At 42.4% G+C, this 19754-nt stretch overlaps 1 protein-coding gene across 7 annotated transcripts in view; it reads left to right on the top strand.

Annotated features, from left to right (window-relative positions):
* The window catches only part of sec31a (SEC31 homolog A, COPII coat complex component), a 147437-nt gene that overhangs the window by 94800 nt on the left and 32883 nt on the right, over positions 1-19754 (top strand). For all 7 annotated transcript variants that reach the window (XM_070871009.1, XM_070871010.1, XM_070871006.1 and 4 more), the window contains 3 exons: positions 137-282; positions 3269-3442; positions 5395-5577. In XM_070871009.1, coding sequence (XP_070727110.1) covers positions 137-282; positions 3269-3442; positions 5395-5577 — 503 coding nt within the window. The remainder of the gene's footprint in view (positions 1-136; positions 283-3268; positions 3443-5394; positions 5578-19754) is intronic.

Genomic DNA, 19754 nt, shown 5'->3' with positions numbered 1-19754 from the left:
GGTGTGGGAGCATAGCGCGCGCCCACACTTAGCAACAGAGAAATGGAAAACAGGAGTCTAGCCTACAAATGGAAAATAAATAGCATAAAAAGAAAGATTTAAAAAAAAAAAATGCTTTTTCTTGTTTCCACCCAAGATTTATTGGGCACACGGTTGGAGAGTGAGGGGGACAACAACCTTCAAGCCCAAGCTTGCCTGTGCTACATCTGTGCTGGTAATGTGGAGAAACTAGTTGCCTGCTGGGATAGAGCTCAGAATGGAAACTCACCTCTTGCTCTTCAGGTTAGTGCCATTGAGATTTTTGGTGCAATGCAATTGTGTTGGTTTTTTTGAATAACATGAAATTGAGATAATATTTTCCAGAAAGGCACCATTTTGGCTTGTTTACAATCTATTGGGACCTCTCCCCATTTATTTCCCCTAAAGATCACTGCCAGCACTTTGTAGATTTCAGCCTGAGTCTTGTATCGCACTCCCTTGAACCTGCTAGATTTTAAAATATCCTTTCAAGCTGGTTTCACACAAGGCTGTTCACCCATGTCAATTGATATTCAAAGAATGTTTATTTAAGACCGCATGAAATCTCTCTTTTTTTCCAACCGCTTTCTCCTAATACAGATTTCGCCGGTCAGTGGCCGAGATCGCTGTTCCTGAGACAGACAAGGAGGCATATAATTATCGTCTATATTAAACATCGCTAGGAATGTGGAATGGAAGCTCTCTCAACCTGATGCCTTCTTGGCATTCAAGCCCCTCTCATCATCACCCTTCACTTTATCCTATGGACCCTATAGATTTGCCTGGCATTTGCTCAGCGCTTTCTCCCAGTAATGCAGTAAGAATTAAGAACTTGGTGAAATATCCCTTCAGTCGATGGCACTGTGTCTTGATCTTCTGCGCTGTCGAATACTTAATGTTAATTGATGGCCTGTGCTGAGTCTTCCCTGGGTCCCGACCTCGCTGTTGGTGCTCCTTGCCACCCGCCGCTCCTCACCATCCGCTGATTCTCACAGCCCCCCCCGGCCAGATCTCAAACCTGGCACCAAGCTCATGGTCTACAGAACAGTAGTGACACCCACCCTCCTATATGATTCAGAGACATAGACTATGTACAGTAGGCATCTCAAAGCACTGGAGAAGTACCACCAACGCTGCCTCCGCAAAATCCTGCAAATTCATTGGCAGGATAGGCGCACCAACATCAGCGTTCTCTCAGGCCAACATCCCCAGCATGGAGGCATTGACCATGCTCGACCAGCTCCAGTGGGCAGGCCACATTGTCTGCATGCTCAATGATAGACTCCCGAAACAAGCACTCTACTCCGAGCTACGTCACAGCAGGTGAGCCCCAGGAGGGCAGAGAAAACGCTTCAAGGACACCCTCAAAGCCGCCTCGAAAAAATGTAACATCCCCACCGACTCTTGGGAATCCCTGGCCCAAGACCGTTCAAAGTGGAGGAGGAGCATCCGAAAAGGCACCGATCACTTCGAGTCTCTTCACCAGGAGCACGCAGCAGCCAAGCACAAAAAGCGGAAGAAGCCTACAACAAATCAAGCACCCCAGCTACCCATCCCTCCAACCACCGAGTACCCCACCTGTGACAGAGACTGTAGATCCTGCATTGGTCTCATCAGTCACCTTAGAACACATTTTAGTGTGGAACCAAGTCATCTTCCACTCTGGGAGACTGCCCAAGAAGAAGAAAAAGAATGTTAATTGTATCTTGCTGAATGGAAGAACATGTATTTTATAAAGTGCCTCATCAAGTCTCTTCGGAATGTCCCCGATTACTTCACATGCAATAAATAACATGCAATTACTGTTATGTGGACAAATGCAGTAGCAATTTTGCACGCAGCAAAGTCCGAATAACAGCAGTGAAATGAATGACTAATTCATCTATTTTTGATGATGACGGTTGGGGGAGTAATGCTCATCAGAACGCCAGGAGAACTCCCTGCTCTTTTAGGTGCCATGGTATTTTTTAATATTCACCCTGAACCACTGGAACAAGTAATGGGGGACCTTATTTTAATAAGTTATCTGGAAGAAAGCACCTCTGACAATGCAGCTCTGAGTCAATACTGCACTGAGTGTCAGTCGAGATGATGTGCTCAAGTCCTGGATTGGGGCTTGAATATACAGAATGCATCAGATTGAGGGTTTCCTATTCCCATTAATTGAGATGTTTAATATGGATGATAATTGTATTAATCGAGTTGGGCGCTTGTATGATAAGGTTCTATGAGACTTTTAAAGAAGACTCTGGTTCATGGAATAATAGAAAATTATCTAATTGTATTGGAAACTGGTTTAGAAGCAGAAGGTGGAACTCTATCTCAAACGGTCAGGTATATTTTCCTGATCAAGTGGTTGCTAATGCGGGTGGAAAAAGTTGGTGAGAGTATGAAGTGCATATCTCCCCCCTATACTCGCACCAACTTCTGAATGATTTAGCGTGGAACTCTGACCTGTTTACATAGAGGGACTGATACTGTGAGTGACCCGAGCCCTGTAGCATGCCCGAGGGACTCTGCACTACCCAGTGTGAACGATGAGCTCCATGGGGACTGGGAGCAAGCGCACAATTTGTGAGCTAGGCTCGATCGGCCTGCAACTTCTATACTAACTGGCGGCTGCTCCTTAACTGGACCACCTGAGCAGTGCACCAGCTGCATAACACCCACTCCAAGTGGGTACTGAAGGGTGGGCCACCATTGAAGTGTGGCCAAAAAAATTCAGACACACCTGGCTAGTGCCACTTCCCACATGCTGGGAAAGCCAGCCTTAAGTAAATATAGTACGGTTACATTGTGCCCCGGCCCGGCCTGACCCTGTGCACCAGGAGCCCCCGGCCTGGCCTGACCCTGTGCACCAGGAGCCCCCGGCCCGGCCTGACCCTGTGCACCAGGAGCCCCTGGCCCGGCCTGACCCTGTGCACCAGGAGCCCCTGGCCCGGCCTGACCCTGTGCACCAGGAGCCCCTGGCCCGGCCTGACCCTTTTTACCAGAAGCCCCCGGCCTGACCCTGTGCACCAGGAGCCCCCGGCCTGGGCTGACCCTATACACTGGGAGCCAGTGGCACTAACATTATAAAAGTGACTCTCAAGTCTTTCTGTACTCTCAGTAACGACCACATTTGCAAGGCCTCTCTCTGCCTTTGTTATGACTAACTCCTGCTGCAACCATTAACCTAATTCAGAAAGAAAGGTTCTCCAGCAGCAAGGTTGTAATGGTTTCTTGTGTGTTTTTGTGTTCTGTTTTTCAGGATCTGATTGAAAAAGTAGTGGTATTGCGTAAAGCCATTGAACTTGCCCAAGGAACTAACAATAATGGAGTGGGGGCTGTTCTGGCAGAGAAGATGAGCCAATATGCGAGTCTGTTGGCTGCCCAAGGAAGTTTGGCTGCTGCTTTATCTTATCTGCCTACTGATACAAATCAGGTAATGCTGAAAGATTTTTTGGCTTTGTCCCCACTTTCCATCCACACTATCCTCAGTGTTTGAGTAAACATGCTGTTTGAGCACATGGACATCTCTATGGGCCATATTAGTGTCATTTATTTGGTCCAGGGCAAGACTCAGAAAAAAATATTTTTATAATTCCCTGAGTAACTAAGATTATGGGAAAGAGGAAATGCACTACGTGACCTGTTATTTTCCATATTTTTCTCCGTATTATATATATTAAAGCAAACAAGGCTTTGGGTAACACCTGTGTTACTAGATTCTTGATTTATGTTTTCTTATAATTGACTTTAACTGTAGACATCACAGAATATTTTCCTCTCTTCCGAAAATACGGTTAATAACCTTATTTTTTTGTTGATTTTATCGATTACCAATCAAAATGATGGCTGAGCCTAGTTTTCCTTCGGGCGATTTTGTGTAACAAGCTTGCTAGCAAGAACAGAAAACCTTGCTATCATGATCTACCTGCAATAATGCTTTCATAATTATTAAGCTGTTAACGAGCCACATAAGGATATATAAATGATCCAGTTTCAGTAATATAGATGGGGACTGCTTAAACTAGTATGAGCTGATCAATGAAAATGGAGAAAATCCCAATTTACACAGAACTCTGCATGTAGTAAAAATTCCAGTCTATCCAAAAATGTTTGGGAATAATTGATCAATCCTAACTTTTTCCAGGATATTGGTTATTAATTGGTTATTTATTTTTGTCTGTTTTGTATCTAACTCCTTTGATGTAGCTCAATACTGTGAATTGAATCTGGTCACATAAAATGTCCTGACATTTATAAGTAAGATACAGGCCCTGTAGCAACTGAAGAAAGTAAAAGTTACCAGCAGTGACTGAGCAAGTGGACTCAACTGATAATTTGCATTAAAATGCTCTAATATAGAAAATGTAAAAATAAAATGGTATTCGAGAAAAGGGAAGGGGACTCAAGACTGTTATGCTGTGACTTCCTCAAATCTCTCAAGAAGCTTTTTGTGCAATCCCTGGTATACATTTCATTCAAGAAAAATAAGAACATAAGTGTACAAATTCTCTAAAGATTGAGCTATAACACATTGTAAGATGCTCGGCACTGTTGAAAATGTGTTTTTTATTTACAAGATATAATGGCATTCAAAACTTGAGAAATTCTGTCACATTTAATGCAATGTAAATTATATCGCTACATTCTATTGGTGTGACACAACACTGAAATTAGTTTATTTATACATTTCTTTCAAACTGTAGTTGCATTTATAGTGCACAAAACAGCATTGCATGATGAATAAAATATTGCCATTAAATTATTTTGGTTATAAAATCATTTTATAAAACGCGTCAGAATTATCCACAGAGTTGTTATATTGTTGCTTAGTGCTAGATTTAGATTACATCTAAAGAATAAGTACCAGCCATGCTGATACTTGGAAATCTTTCTTTTGTGTAACTATTGCTCTGAATGCCAGTTCAGGGCTCACTTTTCATTTAGATTTTCCCTCTCCCTCATGGAATGTTTCACAGAATAGGCCTTTAATAAGGAATGTTTTGTTGCTAATTTCCTTTCACCCATTTTAGGAAAGAAGTAACAGTCAAGAGCTGCAGTAATAATGGGCAAAAAGTCAGCAGCAGGTTTACTCACATCAGTATTTTCGTAAAATTACTGACCAGAGAAAAATATTCCTCTGCAGCTGGTGCAGAACAAACATTCTTAAGTTCCATAATAAAAATAAAATAAAATTGTTAGTGACAGATGCGATGGTAACAGTTGTGTCACTGCAACACCAATCACATCAGCCTCCATAAAGCAAGGTAAAGGGAGGCCAATTGCCTTGACGACAGCTCCCCTTAAAGCATAAAGCTCTCTTTAAGGAACCTCATAGATCTTTTTTTTCTCTCTTCATTTTAATCTTTTTCTTTATCTTTCAACAAGTTGACAATTCTGCATTTACGAGATAGACTGTTCCGAGCCCAGGGTGAACAGGCAACAGGGCAGGAATTGGCTCCTTTTTCATATGGGAAGCATCAAGTTCCAAGAGGTAGAGCCAGCTCCAGTCATTCACTCATCCCAGGGCAGCAACAGCAGCAAGCACCTACCCAGCAGTACTACCCACAGGTGAGTCAGCTTCTACATCTTTTTAACCTGAGATTAGGCACATGTTTTTCATATTGTGTGGAATAGTTTTGAAATGTAAATGCGAAATGGTCCTGTATCATAACATTTTTGTTTTCAAGTAAAATTCCTGTATACAAAACTTCCTATGGTGATTAAGCAGATGGTTTGATAAACTTATTAGCGCTAATGTATGGACCAAGTTATAGATGTCTATCCATACTGCCCAATATCTAATTGTCTGATGGCGTAACCCAAGATTGTAATAACTTGTGATCTGAATTGGATCTTGTGTCTTTTGCTTGTGCTCTCGTGTGTGCTGCTCCAATTTTTTTGAAGGTAGACTTGGTTTTCTCAGTTTTCATGGAAGAGTATGGTACTGAAGATGAAAGGATGCAGCAGGTGGCGCAGATAACTATGGATAATGAAGTAGGACCTAAACACTGGTGAAACTCAAAGTGGAAAAGGCATTGATGGCATACATCATAGAATGCTGAAGGAAATAGGGAGGCTTTAACCACAATCAATCAAACATCGTTGGATTTGGAAGTAGACTGGAGGGTTGCTATGTCACGCTGCTGTTTAGAAGGTATAAACCAGTTAGCCTAACACCAGTGGGTAAGGTATTGGAGGCCATAATACAAAGTAAAATTAATATTCATCTAGAAAGACATGGGGTAATTAAGGACAATTTGACAAATGTTATGATATAACATAAGAATTAAGAGGAGTAGGCCATATGGCCCCTCGTGCCTGCTGCGACCTCAACTCCATTTTCCTGTCCAATCCCCATATCCCTTGATTCTCCTAGAGTCCAAAAATCTATCTATCTCAGCCTTGAATATACTCAGCGACTCAGCCCTTTGGGTAGAGAATTCTAAAGATTCATAACCCTCTGGGTGAATCTTAAATGGCCGATCCCTTATCTTGAGACTATGCCCTCTAGTTCTAGACTCTCCAGCCAGGGAAGACACCTCTCAGCATCTACCCTTTCACTCTCCCACAGAATCTTATGTTTCAATGAGATCATATCTCATTCTCATTCTACTTAATCTCCCCTCAAAGGACAACTCTCTCATCCCAGGAATCCATCTAGTGAACCTTCCTTGCACCACTTCTAAAGCAAATATATCCTTCTTCAGATAAGGAGACCAAAACTGTGCACAGTACTCGAGGTGTTGTCTCACCAAAGCCCTGTACAATTCTAGCAAGACTTCCTTACTCTTGTAATCTCCTTGCAATAAAGGCCAACATGCTATTTGCCTTCCTAATTGCTTGCTGTTCTGCATGCTAATACTGTATCGTAAATGAATAACCTCACATTTTCCCATACTCTCATCTACCACCTTATTGCCCAGTCACTTAACCTGGCAATAGCCCTTTGCAGGCTCTTTGTGTCATTAAGAACATAGAACATAAGAACATAAGAAATAGGAGCAGGAGTAGGCCATCTGGCCCCTCGAGCCTGCTCTGCCATTCAATAAGATCGTGGCTGATCTGATCATGGACTCAGCTCCACTTCCCTGCGCGCTCCCCATAACCCTTTATTCCCTTATCGCTCAAACATCTGTCTATCTCCACCTAAATATATTCAATGACCCAGCCTCCGCAGCTTTCTGAGGCAGAGAATTCCATAGATTTACAACCCTCTGAGAGAAGAAATTCCTCCTCATCTCAGTTTAAATGGGCGGCCCCTTATTCTGAGACTGTGCCCTCTAGTTTTAATTTCCCCTCTGAATGGAAATACCCTCTCTGCATCCACCTTGTCTAGCCCCCTCATTATCTTATATGATTCAATAAGATCACCTCTCATTCTTCTGAACTCCAGTGAGTATAGGCCCAAGCTACTCAACCTATCTTCATAAGTCAACCTAGTGAACCTTCTCTGAACTGCCTCCAGTGCAAGTATATCCTTAAATACTGAGACCAAAACTGTATGCCGTATTCCAAGTGTGGCCTCACCAATACCCTGTACAGTTGTAGCAGGACTTCTCTGCTTTTATACTGTATCCCCCTTGCAATAAAGGCCAACATTCCATTTGCCTTCCTGCTGTACCTGCATACTCACTTTTTGTGTTTCATGCACAAGGAACCCCAGGTCCCTCTATACTGAAGCACTTTGCAATTATTCTCCATTTAAATTATAATTTGCTTTTCTATTTTTTCTGCCAAGGTGGATAATCTCACATTTTCCCACATTATACTCCATCTGCCAAATGTTTGCCCACTCACTTAGCCTGTCTGTATCCCTTTACAGATTGTTTGTGTCCCCTCACAATTTGCTTTCCCATCCATCTTTGTATCATTAACAAACTTGGCAACATTACACTCGGTCCCTTCATCCAAGTCATTAATATAGATTGTAAATAGTTGAGGCCCCAGCACCGATCCCTGCGGTGCCCCACTAGTTACTGTTTGCCAACCGGAAAATGACCCATTTATCCCGACTCTCTGTTTTCTGTTAGTTAGCCAATCTTCTGTCCGTGCTAATATATTACCCCCAACCCCATGAACTTTTATCTTGTGCAGTAACCTTTTATATGGCAGCTTATCGATGCCTTCTAGAAATCCAAATACACCACATCCACTGGTTCCCCTTTATCCATCCTGCTCCTTAAATCCATCCTCAAAGAACTCCAGCAAATTTGTCAAACATGATTTCCCTTTCATAAAACCATGCTGACTCTGCTTAATTGAATTATGCTTTTCCAAATGTCCCGCTACTGCTTCCTTAGTAATGGACTCCAGCATTTTCCCAACGACAGATGTTAGGCTAACTGGTGTATAGTTTCCTGCTTTTTGTCTGCCTCCTTTTTTAAATATGGGCGTTACATTTGCGGTTTTCCAATCTGCTGGGACCGCCCCAGAATCCAGGGAATTTTGGTAGATCGCAACCAATGCATCCACTGTCTCCAAAGCCACTTTTTTTAAGACCCTAGGATGTAAGCCATCAGGTCCAGGGGACTTGGCTGCCTTTAGTCCCATTATTTAACTGAGTACTACTTCTTTAGTGATAGTGTTTGTATGAAGTTTCTCCCTCCCTATATAGCCCCTTGATTATCCACTATTAGGATGTTTTTAGTGCCTTCTACCGTGAAAACTGATACAAAATATTTGTTGAATGTCTCTGCCATTATTAATTCCCCAGTCTCATCCTCTAAGGGACCAACATTTACTTTAGCCACCCTTTTCCTTTTTCTGTACCTGTAGAAACTCTTACTATCTGTTTTTATATTTTGTGCTAGTTTACTTTCATAATCTATCTTCCCTCTCTTTATCATTTTTTTAGTCGTTCTTTGCTGGCTTTTAAGTCTTGGCCACATTGTATGCCCTTGTTTTCAATTTGATACCATCCCTTATTTCCTTAGTTAGCCACGGATGGTTATCCTTTCACTTACAGTCTTTCCTTCTCATTGGGATATATTTTTGTTGCGAGTTATGAACTATCTCCTTAAATGTCTGCCACTGCTCATCAACCGTCTCATACTTTAATCTATTTTCCCAGTCCACTTTAACCATGCTTTCATACCTTTGTAGTCTCCTTTATTTAAGCTTAGAACACTGGTTTGAGATCCAACTTTCTCACCCTCCAACTGAATTTGAAATTCAACCAGGTTAAGGTCACTCATTCCTAGAGCTTCACTAGGAGATCGTTTATTAATCCTGTCTCATTACACGGTACCAGATCTAAGAGAGCCTACTCCCTGGTTGGTTTTGCAACGTACTGTTCAAGGAAACTATCCCGGATGCACTCTATGAACTCTTCCTCAAGGCTACCCTGGCCAATTTGCTTTGTCCAATCAATATGAAGGTTAAAATCGCCCATGATTATTGCCATTCCTTTTTTACAAGCCTCCATGATTTATACTCTGTCCAACAGTGTAGCTACTGTTAGGGGGCCTATAGACTACACCCACCAGCGACTGTTTCCCCTTATTACTCCTTATCTCCACCCAAACTGATTCAACATCTGAGCCAATATCGTTTCTCACTAACGCACTGATCTCATCCTTTATTAACAGTGCTACCCCACCTCCTTTTCCTTTCTGCCTGTCCTTCTGAATTGTCAAATACCCCTGAATATTTAGTTCCCAGTCCTGGTCACCTTGCAACCACGTCTCTGTAATGGCTATCTGATCATACCGATTTGTATCTATTTCTGCTGTCAACTCATCTATTTTGTTACGAATGCTACGTGCTTTCAGATAAAGAGCTTTTAAATTTGTTTTCTTACCATTTTTCCCTGCTTTGACCCCACTTTCTGATTCACCTTTATGTTTATACATTTTGTCCCTTCCTGGCACACTCTGGTTTTCATTTCCCCCAGTGCTAACCTGCTCTATTGCCTTCTCCTTAGTCTTTGACTTTTTAAATTTTTGCTCACCTGAATCCTACCCCCACTAATTAGTTTAAAGCCCTCTCTACAGCCCTAGTTATTTGATTCACCAGGACCCTAGTCCCAGCACGGTCTAAGTGGAGCCTGTCACAATGGAACAGCTCCCTCTTACCCGAGTACTGGTGTCAGTGTCCCACGAACCAAAACCCATTTCTCCCACACCAGTCTTTGAGCCACGTGTTTAACTCTCTGATCTTATTTACCTTATGCAACTTTGCTCGTGGCTCAGGTAGTAATCCAGAGATTGTCACCCTTATGGTTCTGCTTTTTAATTTGGCCCCTACTTGCTCATACTCCCTCTTTCTTTGTCCTATCTATGTCGTTGGTACCTACATGGACCATGACATAGTCGTGGACCTTCTTGCAGCTTACTTTCCCACCTAGCTTTATATCGTCAGCAAACTTCATAGTTTTTGGAGGAAGTTATATTGTGTATTGATAAAGCAAGAGCAGTGATTGCTGTGTATATGCATTTTCAAAAAGCGTTTAGTAAGGTGCCGCATAAGAGTCTCAATTAAGTTAAGGCAGATTGATGAAATTAATGCAGAGAAATGTGAGGTGATACATTTTTGGAGGAAGAATAAGAACAGAGCGACAATAAATAGTAAAACTTTAAAAGGAGTAGAGAATATTAAGGGGTTAGATATACAAATATTTAAAGCTGGGAGCACAATTTGTCAATTAAAAAAAAAAAAAATTGCGATGCTGGATTTTATTAATAAAGGCATACAGTACAGAGGTAATCCTAAACCTCTGTGGATCATCCATTAGGCTGCAGTTAGAATATTGTGTCCATTTTTGGGCACCCTACATGGAGTGGGTGGAGATGAAACTGACAAAAATAACACAACAGCAATTTGCATTTATATAGCACTTTTAACATCAAAAAATGTCTCAAGGCACTGGAGTAATCAGTCAAAAATTAATACCGAGTCAAAGAAGGAGATATTGGGAGGGATGACTAATTGCTTGGTCAAAGAGGGAATTTAAGGAGTGTCTTAAAGGAGAAGTAGGTGGAGAGGTTTAGGGAGCGAATTTCAATGTAGAGCCTAGACAGTTGAAGACACAGCCACTTCATAGAGTTGGAGGTACATGGAGCTCTGAGGGTTGTTAGGGTGGCGAAGGTTATAGAGATAAGAAAGAAATTGCATTCATGTAGCACCTTTCACGACCTCTGGCATTCTAAAACACTTTACAGCCAATTAAGTAGTTTTTGAAGTGTAGTCACTGTTTTAAGGTAGGAAACACGGCAGCCAATTTGCGCACAGCAAGCTCCCACTAACAGCAATGTAATAATGACCAAATAATCTGTTTTCAGTGTTGGTTGAGGGATAAATGTTGGCCAGGATTCCCTTGCTTTTCTTCGAAATAGTGCATTTATGCCCAACTGAGAGGCCACACAGGGCTACGATTTAACGTCTCAACTGAAAAACGGCACCTCCGAAATGCAGCATTCCCTCAGTACTGCACTGGAGTGTCAGCCTAGATTATGTGCTCAAGTCTCTGCAGTGGGAGATAGGGAGCGGTGAGACTATGAAGGGATTTAAACATGAGGATGAGAATTTTAAGTTTGAGGGGTTTGGGTATTGGGAGCCAATGTTGGTCATCGAGCACAGGGCAGGGATAAGAGTCTATAGTTCTGAGGAGAGTCTAGAGAAACTACATAGAAACATCGAAAATAGGTGCAGTAGTAGGCCATTCGGCCGTTCGAGCCTGCACCGCCATTCAATGAGTTCATGGCTGAACATGCAACTTCAGTACCCCATTCCTGCTTTCCCGCCATACCCCTTGATCCCCCTAGTAGTAAGGACTACATCTAACTCCTTTTTGAATATATTTAGTGAATTGGCCTCAACAACTTCCTGTGGTAGAGAATTCCACAGGTTCACCACTCTCTGGGTGAAGAAGTTTCTCCTCATCTCAGTCCTAATAGAAACATAGAAAATAGTTGCTTTTCATTAGAATAAAGATGGTTAGGAGGAGATCTGATGAAGCTGTTCAAAATTATGAAGGGCTTTGATAAAGTAAATAGGAAAAAATATTTCAACATCACCAAAAAAATGAAGGGAGTGGTAAGATTTTTTTTTAATATTGTGGAGTATAATACGTGGAGTATTCAGACATGGAATGCCCTAGCTAGCAGAAACAGTAGTTTAAGCAGAATCCACAAAAGCTTTTAAAAATGAGGTGGATAAATATTTGAAAAAGAAAAATTTAAAATGATATGGGGAAAGGGCAGAGGAATGAGACAAAGTAGATAGTTGTTTGAGAGCCAGCACGGGTGCAATGGGCCAAATTACTTCCCCTTCCTGTTGCAGATATATTAAGTGGCAAATAATATTGTGAATGAGGAAGTTACTATGACCGTTTGCACGTGGGCGTTATCATTTTTTCTTTAGTTTTGTACATCTTTCCCACTGCAAGAATTATTTGTTATTAGTTGCTCAGTGAAAACCTCATGAAATGTGAGCTCTGGCAGCAAACAATCAATAGACTGGGAGTGAAAGGAGATTGCAGCTTACTGTTCTCCTTAAGGAGGTCTGGAGAAGGCAACAGTTGAATACTGCCTGACACAGTAGCTGTAAAATAAGTAGTATCTAAGCTCATTTTAAATAAAAACAATAAATGCTTGAAATCCACAGCAGGTCGATCAGCATTGGAAAGAGAAAAGATAGCCAAATGTTTTGGGTGAAGGGTCCCGATGAGAACATTAATCTGTTTTTTCTCTTTCAGACACTGCCTGACCTGCTGTGCTTTATTTCAAACATTTTCTGTTTTTATTTCAAGTTCCCAGCATTCAAAGAATTTTCTTTTTACCCTCTCCAAACCCAGTCACATGGGTTCAAGTGCTCCCGAATTGGCAATGGGAGCACGTGTCTGGAATTCAGACACGGACGTCAGTGAAACCGATTTATGGCCCGCATATTTTTCTGCCTTTTGTTTGTGTGAATAGAAATTTGTGTGGGCCTGGAACTGGCCAATCTTCCTGGGCAAATTTCCAATGTGCACTCCCACCACACAGCTCCCTGCACCTGGAGTGCTAAATCATAACATTTTGCTCAAGATCCTTATCTCGCAACTGATATCCAATAGTTTCCGAGGATTATTTATTGCTGGGATTTTTGTTCATTTGCAGTTCCACAGGTACAGCAATGTGTTATTCACTGGAGGAATTGATGCATATTAATTAAACTAAATCGAGTTGAAGAATAGACAAATTCTATCCAGGAAAATTGTGAAATGACAGAATGGGGGTGGGGGGGTGCTCTGACCTCACATGTTCTGCAAATTCCCATCGGGAGGTCAGTGACATCTTTTCCAACATAAATGCACAGTTGCTATTTGCAGTCTTTTCAATTCTGCTTCTTATTACGCATCTCACTGCTGCTGTAATCTGCGTCGAGACTTTTATCATCCTTAAGCTTGACTATTGTATCTTCTCATTATTTCACTAACCAGGCTCTGAGTGGTATAATGATAAAAAAGTAGCTTGGGTTGCCGTTGATAGCTGCATTCATTACCTAGTTCAGACTTTATAGCTGGATTCCAGCACGACACATAAATAAATATATTTTTTTAAGTTTTTATTTATGACAGACTTCATGTCTACCAGCAAGGCAGCCACATTTCATAGCAGTATGAACACTACATTCCACTAACAGGACACCGTGATTATCTCTGTTCTGAGAACAATGCCATCCATGGTTTCTTTTGCAGAGGAGTCACTGTAGTTCTCCGTCTAGGTGTTAGTCTTTTATCCCCTTTCTTATTACTGCCACGTGACAGCTTTAGCCACAGCTCCACTTTGCTTTCCTTTATATGAATTTTATTACACTTGTCTGAGCACCTGACTCCTTTTTTTCTGAATTAATACCCTGGTGTCCTTATAATTGCACATATCAACTTTGATCGAGCACATTCTTTCTCTCTCTGGCAACTATTCAACCATGGGATTTGCAGGTCCACAGACCCCTTTCATACATCCCAACATCAGCACTTACCAGATGGGAATTTCTACAATATTTCGCTTGTTCCCACAGATTTCACTGTTTTAACCAGACATTGATTAGCTATTTCAAAATGTTGGGGCTTAAGACTCTGGTGAAAAGTTACAATATACTCAATAACCTTATTAGAAAAAAAGGATGGGAATATTAAGCTATGGGATTCTTTCTGAGAATCAATCTATCATACCGGCTGCAGTATTCCTGCTGCTACACTGATTAACCCTTTCCATTCTGGATTATTACATTCACCCAAAGTTATTGTCCAACATGACTGACCCGTGTGTTTCCAGTATTTTCTATTTTTCATTTTATTTTCTCTGCCCGTTTTTCCTATCTCAATTTTCTCTCCTCTCAAGCTCTGTGCCTCAAAATTGCCAACAATGGTGAGGAACCAGATTAAATAATAACTTTCAAAAAGCAATTGGAATTGAAGGGGAAATATTTGCGGAGCAATGGGGAAAGGGCAAGGGAGTGGGACTGACTGGATAGCACTTTCAAAGAGCAGGCATAGGTGCGATGGGCCAAATGGTCTCCTAACCTGTATCGTTACCATAAGCCAAACTGCAACTGGTTTAGAAGCATGTGTTTCAACTGGGAACATCATTTAAAAATGAGATTTATTCATTTCATTAGTAGTACAATTAGGCATTAAAAAGAATGTTCTAATCTACCAGCAGCTGGGAAGTGGGGAGCTGTCATGGATCAGAGTGACTGAACCAATTACAAATGGCACTGTAGATAACAAGCATATACAATAGAAACATTGAAATGTTAGCCAGATCAGGCATGAGCTTTAGCTGAACCAATTAGAAGACGCCTGCATGACTGAACAGACAAGACTGATGCAATTTTACTTTTTGCATATATAAATGATAAAAATCTTGCATATGCCATGCACTTTCTGCCCAAATTAGCCCTCCTTCCTGTGCCACAACTTTTGAGTCCCGCTTTTCATGTTAATATTTACAATGAAAAAAAATCATATGTCAAAATTTGCTGAGGTTTTTTTTAAAGCTGTCGTTGCAGGTCTCCAACTAGTTGAAGATGCTGCTGCATACCAATTGCCCATCCCTCATATGATTGACTTTTAAAAAATCTCCTCTATGGGGTGGGAGATGAGAAATCAGTCAGAGTTCCCACTCCTGATTACTGTCCAGTGGCACGTGTTGCCAAGTCGCTGGGTGAAAAATGAGGGGCTTTAGCGCCTCCTGGGGCCAAACGTTCCTTAAGCCCGGGCGCAGCGCCGCTACCGATTCCCGCAGGAATTTAGCAGCAGCAGCAACCGGAAGCGGCCCGCTCCTTCCAGTAATGTCCCCCCTCTGCTGCGCCGGTGATGATGACATCATCAGCCTAGAGCAAAAATTTGGTAGCACCCCCTGAAGCCGCCGCAGGCGATGCCTGCGAGAGCTTCACAGGGCGTGTACCGGGCTGCAGGCTGCTTGCGGGGTGATAATTAAAGGGGAGGTGCAAGAGGAAAAAAATGGCCGACTTACCGGTCGGGGCCTTCTTGGTGGTCGATTGCGGGGTCCGTGCCTCGATCTTGCAGCCCGGCACTCTTTGCTTGATCCCTGGTGGTCCAGCAATGGCCCAGTTTCCTGCCCGCAGAGTCGGCATCTTGGTCCTCCCCTTTAATGAAGGGGAGGCCCCTGTCTATGCACCACGCTATGCGTCCCACCGTGTAGCACTGCGAACTTCGCGTGCCTTTGTGCCTTGCTCCTGCTCCCGAGAGGAAGGGGCGGTAACCCGAATATAGGTCGCAGGGCAGAACTTCCGCGCCTGGCGCAGGAACTCCCCCCTTGCAGTTGTACCACATATCGCAGCCAATGTGTTTGGATGTTAGGAGAGGAAAGGATTTGACTGGGGCTCGTTGGCCCCTATGGTTGAGTGAGATAGTAGAGGACACCGGTGCCTGTTGAACTATAATCAGCATAAGTCCAGGAGAAGAAATGATAAAATGGGAAGAAAAATTATCCCTTTTCTTTCTCAGCACCCCAGAAAAATGGGATGGCGTACATTAACCTATTGCTTACCCTTTAAAGGAAGTCAAATATTCAAATTCCCTCCCCTTACCTTGCTTAAGATATCCTTGAAAAATCCTGGTTGTGGGGCCTGCAAATCCAAAAGCCCAAATTCCCTATATGTTTCTCTCAGTTTTTATTGCCATGTTTTTCCACTTTTGATATTCTTGATTTTCTTTTTGCCTTTTTAGTACCATGGTTAAAACCATGAGGGAGTTCACTCAATCTTATAGATTTTTAGATTGATGGTTTTATGGGGAAATTGCTGAGTAAGTTGGCAGCTGGATGCAATTGCTTTTTCAGGCTGTTACCAGAAGTCCGCTAATAAAGTCTTCTTAAAAAAAGGTTAGAAAAGTTTGTGGCAGATTGTAGCTGAGTGCCACCCATATGTGCCCACGTTTCTCGTCATTGTTGCACATACATTCTCTGTTTATTTTATGGCCTGCATTTAACTGCAACTTAGTTGACCTCATTAAACAGTGCTGTGTGAATTTTTTTTTAAATACAAACAATATAACTCTTTTTACATAATCTCCAGATCTTTCAAGGTCTTTACCATAATAGTTTGCATAAAACACATTTTTTTCAAATGTAGTTAAGTGCCTTTTCTGGAAATCTGAGTTTGTGCTTTTATAACTTTCACTTTCAAAGCCATGATCAGTTGATGCCTATGGAAGAGGCCATTACAAAATGGGATGTGCAGTAGTTTGGGAGGTCTAAATGTTTGGTTGGTGTTACAGTGTCTCTGGACCTCTGGCTTACCCTCTCAACTAAACGACTATTGCTGCACTCCAAACGTAATTCATTGTGTGAGACACTTTGAGACATTTTGATGACACGAAAAGATACCATATAAATGCAAGTGTTTCTTTTCCCACCCTAGTATGTTACCAATACAAGGACAGTGCATAAACAACCTGCATCAATATTGCTGTCATCTCAGTTGTGGTCTATTAGTAATTCCTAAGAATAGCCTGTTCTTTCCACAAATGTGGGCCGTTAGTAATAAGGTACCGTATCTCTAAATATAATTAGGGTTCAGGGTTGTTGAATCAGACATGACTACATATATAGATACTTTAAAAAAAATATAAATGTTTTTATTTATGACAGACTTCATGTCTACCAGCAAGGCAGTCACATTTCATAGCAGTATGAACACTACATTCTGCTAACAGGACACTGTGATTATCTCTGTTCTGAGAACAATGCCATCCGTGGTTTCTTTTGCAGAGGAGTCACTGTAGTTCTCCGTCTAGGTGTTAGAGTCTTTTATCCCCTTTCTTATTACTGCCACGTGACAGCTCTAGCCACAGCTCCACTTTGCTTTCCTTTATATGAATTTTATTACACTTGTCTGAGCACCTGACTCCTTTTTTCCTGAATTAATACCCTGGTGTCCTTATAATTGCAAATATCAACTTTGATCGAGCACATTCTTTCTCTCTCTGGCAACTATTCAACCATGGGATTTGCAGGTCCACAGACCCCTTTCATACATCCCAACATCAGCACTTACCAGATGGGAATTTCTGCAATATTTTGCTTGTTCCCACAGATTTCACTGTTTTAAGCAGACATTGATTAGCTATTTCAAAATGTTGGAGCGTAAGACTCTGGTGAAAAGTTACAATATACTCAATAACCTTATTAGAAAAAAAGGATGGGAATATTAAGCTATGGGAATCTTTCCGAGAATCAATCTATCAGGCCGGCTGCAGTATTCCTACTGCTACACTGATTAACCCTTTCCATTCTGGATTATTACATTCACCCAAAGTTATTGTTCAGCATGACTTAGCCGTGTGTTTCCAGCATTTTCTATTTTTCACTTTATTTTCTCTGCCCATTTTTCCTACTTCAATTTTCTCTCCTCTCAAGCTCTGTGCCCAGAACTGTTCTGTAGCCAATACACCTGGAGCGATGTGGGCTGCAAACTGTTCCATGGCCATTGTCAATTCTAATTCCCAATTGGCTAACTGGAGTCATGGTTTAAGTGAGGCAGAACAGGCTGCGCTGTTTATTCCCATATCGGTACTCTACCAGTTGTGTTAAGAGTCCCATCACTCTGGTTGTATCGACTACAGGTTTGGCACAGGGCTTGAAAGGAGAGAAAAGGTCACTGCTGGTTGGACGGCATCAATCCAATCAAGGTTTAGGGTCCAGGAGCTGCCTTACTGCCCACAGATTGTTTAAACATATGGGTGGCAGATCATCTATGTGGGCTAGGTGTAGCAAAATATATGTATTTATCAGAACTGCGTATGCATTTTTGCTACGTCTAGAGGAAATTCCCCCACGCATGGAGGCTTTGTTTGTTTGTTTTTATTTTTGTTAAATGCTAGTTTTAATTTACCTTTAACCCCTCGACTCAGCCACATGCTCCCCACTCTCCATTAGCTGTGGGGGAGTCAGCAGTAGCCTGCTCCCAGTGATGCTCTGTAACTAAAGCAATTGTTGCAAGCACTCAGCAGGTCAGGCAGCGTCTGTCAGGAGAGAAAAACCAGCATTAACGTTCTGACAGTGGGCTCTTTGTCTCCAAAGGTGCTGCCTGGGCACCTATGTGTTTCCACCATTTTCTGTTTCAGATTTCCAGCACGTGCAGTTTTTTGCTGCTCTTGTTCTGGAACTAGTTAGTAGAAGGTGCTTAAAACTGGATTGAGTCTTCCTATTATATTCCCTTCCTCTGCTATATTTTTGGTGTCTCGTTCAAGTTTTAAATCAACGGGACTTGGCATAGACTGCCACAGTTACAAAATACAGTTGATCAGACTGAGAATGGTTTCTCCTTAATTGTTTTTATTGCAGAGTAATTTCAAGCTCTGGTATCTGCTGGTCAGTTTGAGATGAAATTAATGACTGCTGTTAACCATTGCTTTGAATTGGTTCCATCATCATCATCATCATCATCATAGGCAGTCCCTTGGAATCGAGGAAGACTTGCTTCCACTCTTAACATGAGTTCTTAGGTGACTGTACAGTCCAATACGAGAATCACAGTCTCAGTCACAGGTGGGACAGATAGTCGTTGAGGGAAGGGGTGGGTGGGACTGGTTTGCTGCACGCTCTATCCGCTGCCTGCGCTTGATTTCTGCATGTTCTCGGCGATGAGACTCGGAGCTCAGCGCCCTCCCGGATGCACTTCCTCCACTTAGGGCGGTCTTTGGCCAGGGACTCCCAGGTGTCAGTGGGGATGTTGCACTTTATCAGGGAGGCTTTGAGGGTGTCCTTGTAATGTTTCCTCTGCCCATCTTTGACTTGTTTGCCATGAAGGAGTTCCGAGTAGAGTGCTTGCTTTCGGAGTCTCGTGGTCAAGGACGCTAACGTTGGTGCGTCTGTCCTCCCAGGGGATTTGTAGGATCTTGCGGAGACATCGTTGGTGGTATTTCTCCGCGACTTGAGGTGTCTACTGTACATGGTCCATGTTTCTGAGCCACGCAGGAGGGCGGGTATTACTACAGTCCTGTAGACCATGAGCTTGGTGACAGTTTTGAGGGCCTGGTCTTCAAACACTCTTTTCCTCAGGCCACTGAGAAAGTCGCCGCTGGAGTCCTCCTTAACAGTCTTCTCCGTGTGGCCGAGGAACTCCTCCTGGAATCACAGTGCGGATTTCGTCCCCTGCGGGGCACAACAGACATGATTTTTGCAGCGCGACAGCTGCAGGAAAAATGCAGGGAACAGCGCCAGCCCTTATACATGGCCGCCTTCGACCTTACAAAGGCCTTTGACACTGTCAACCGCGAGGGTCTATGGAGCATC

The sequence above is a fragment of the Pristiophorus japonicus genome, chromosome 2, assembly GCF_044704955.1.
Source record: "Pristiophorus japonicus isolate sPriJap1 chromosome 2, sPriJap1.hap1, whole genome shotgun sequence".
NCBI classification, from domain to species: domain Eukaryota; kingdom Metazoa; phylum Chordata; class Chondrichthyes; family Pristiophoridae; genus Pristiophorus; species Pristiophorus japonicus.
The sequence above is the reverse complement of the archived record's forward strand: the minus strand, read 5'-3'. Positions and strand labels throughout refer to the sequence as shown.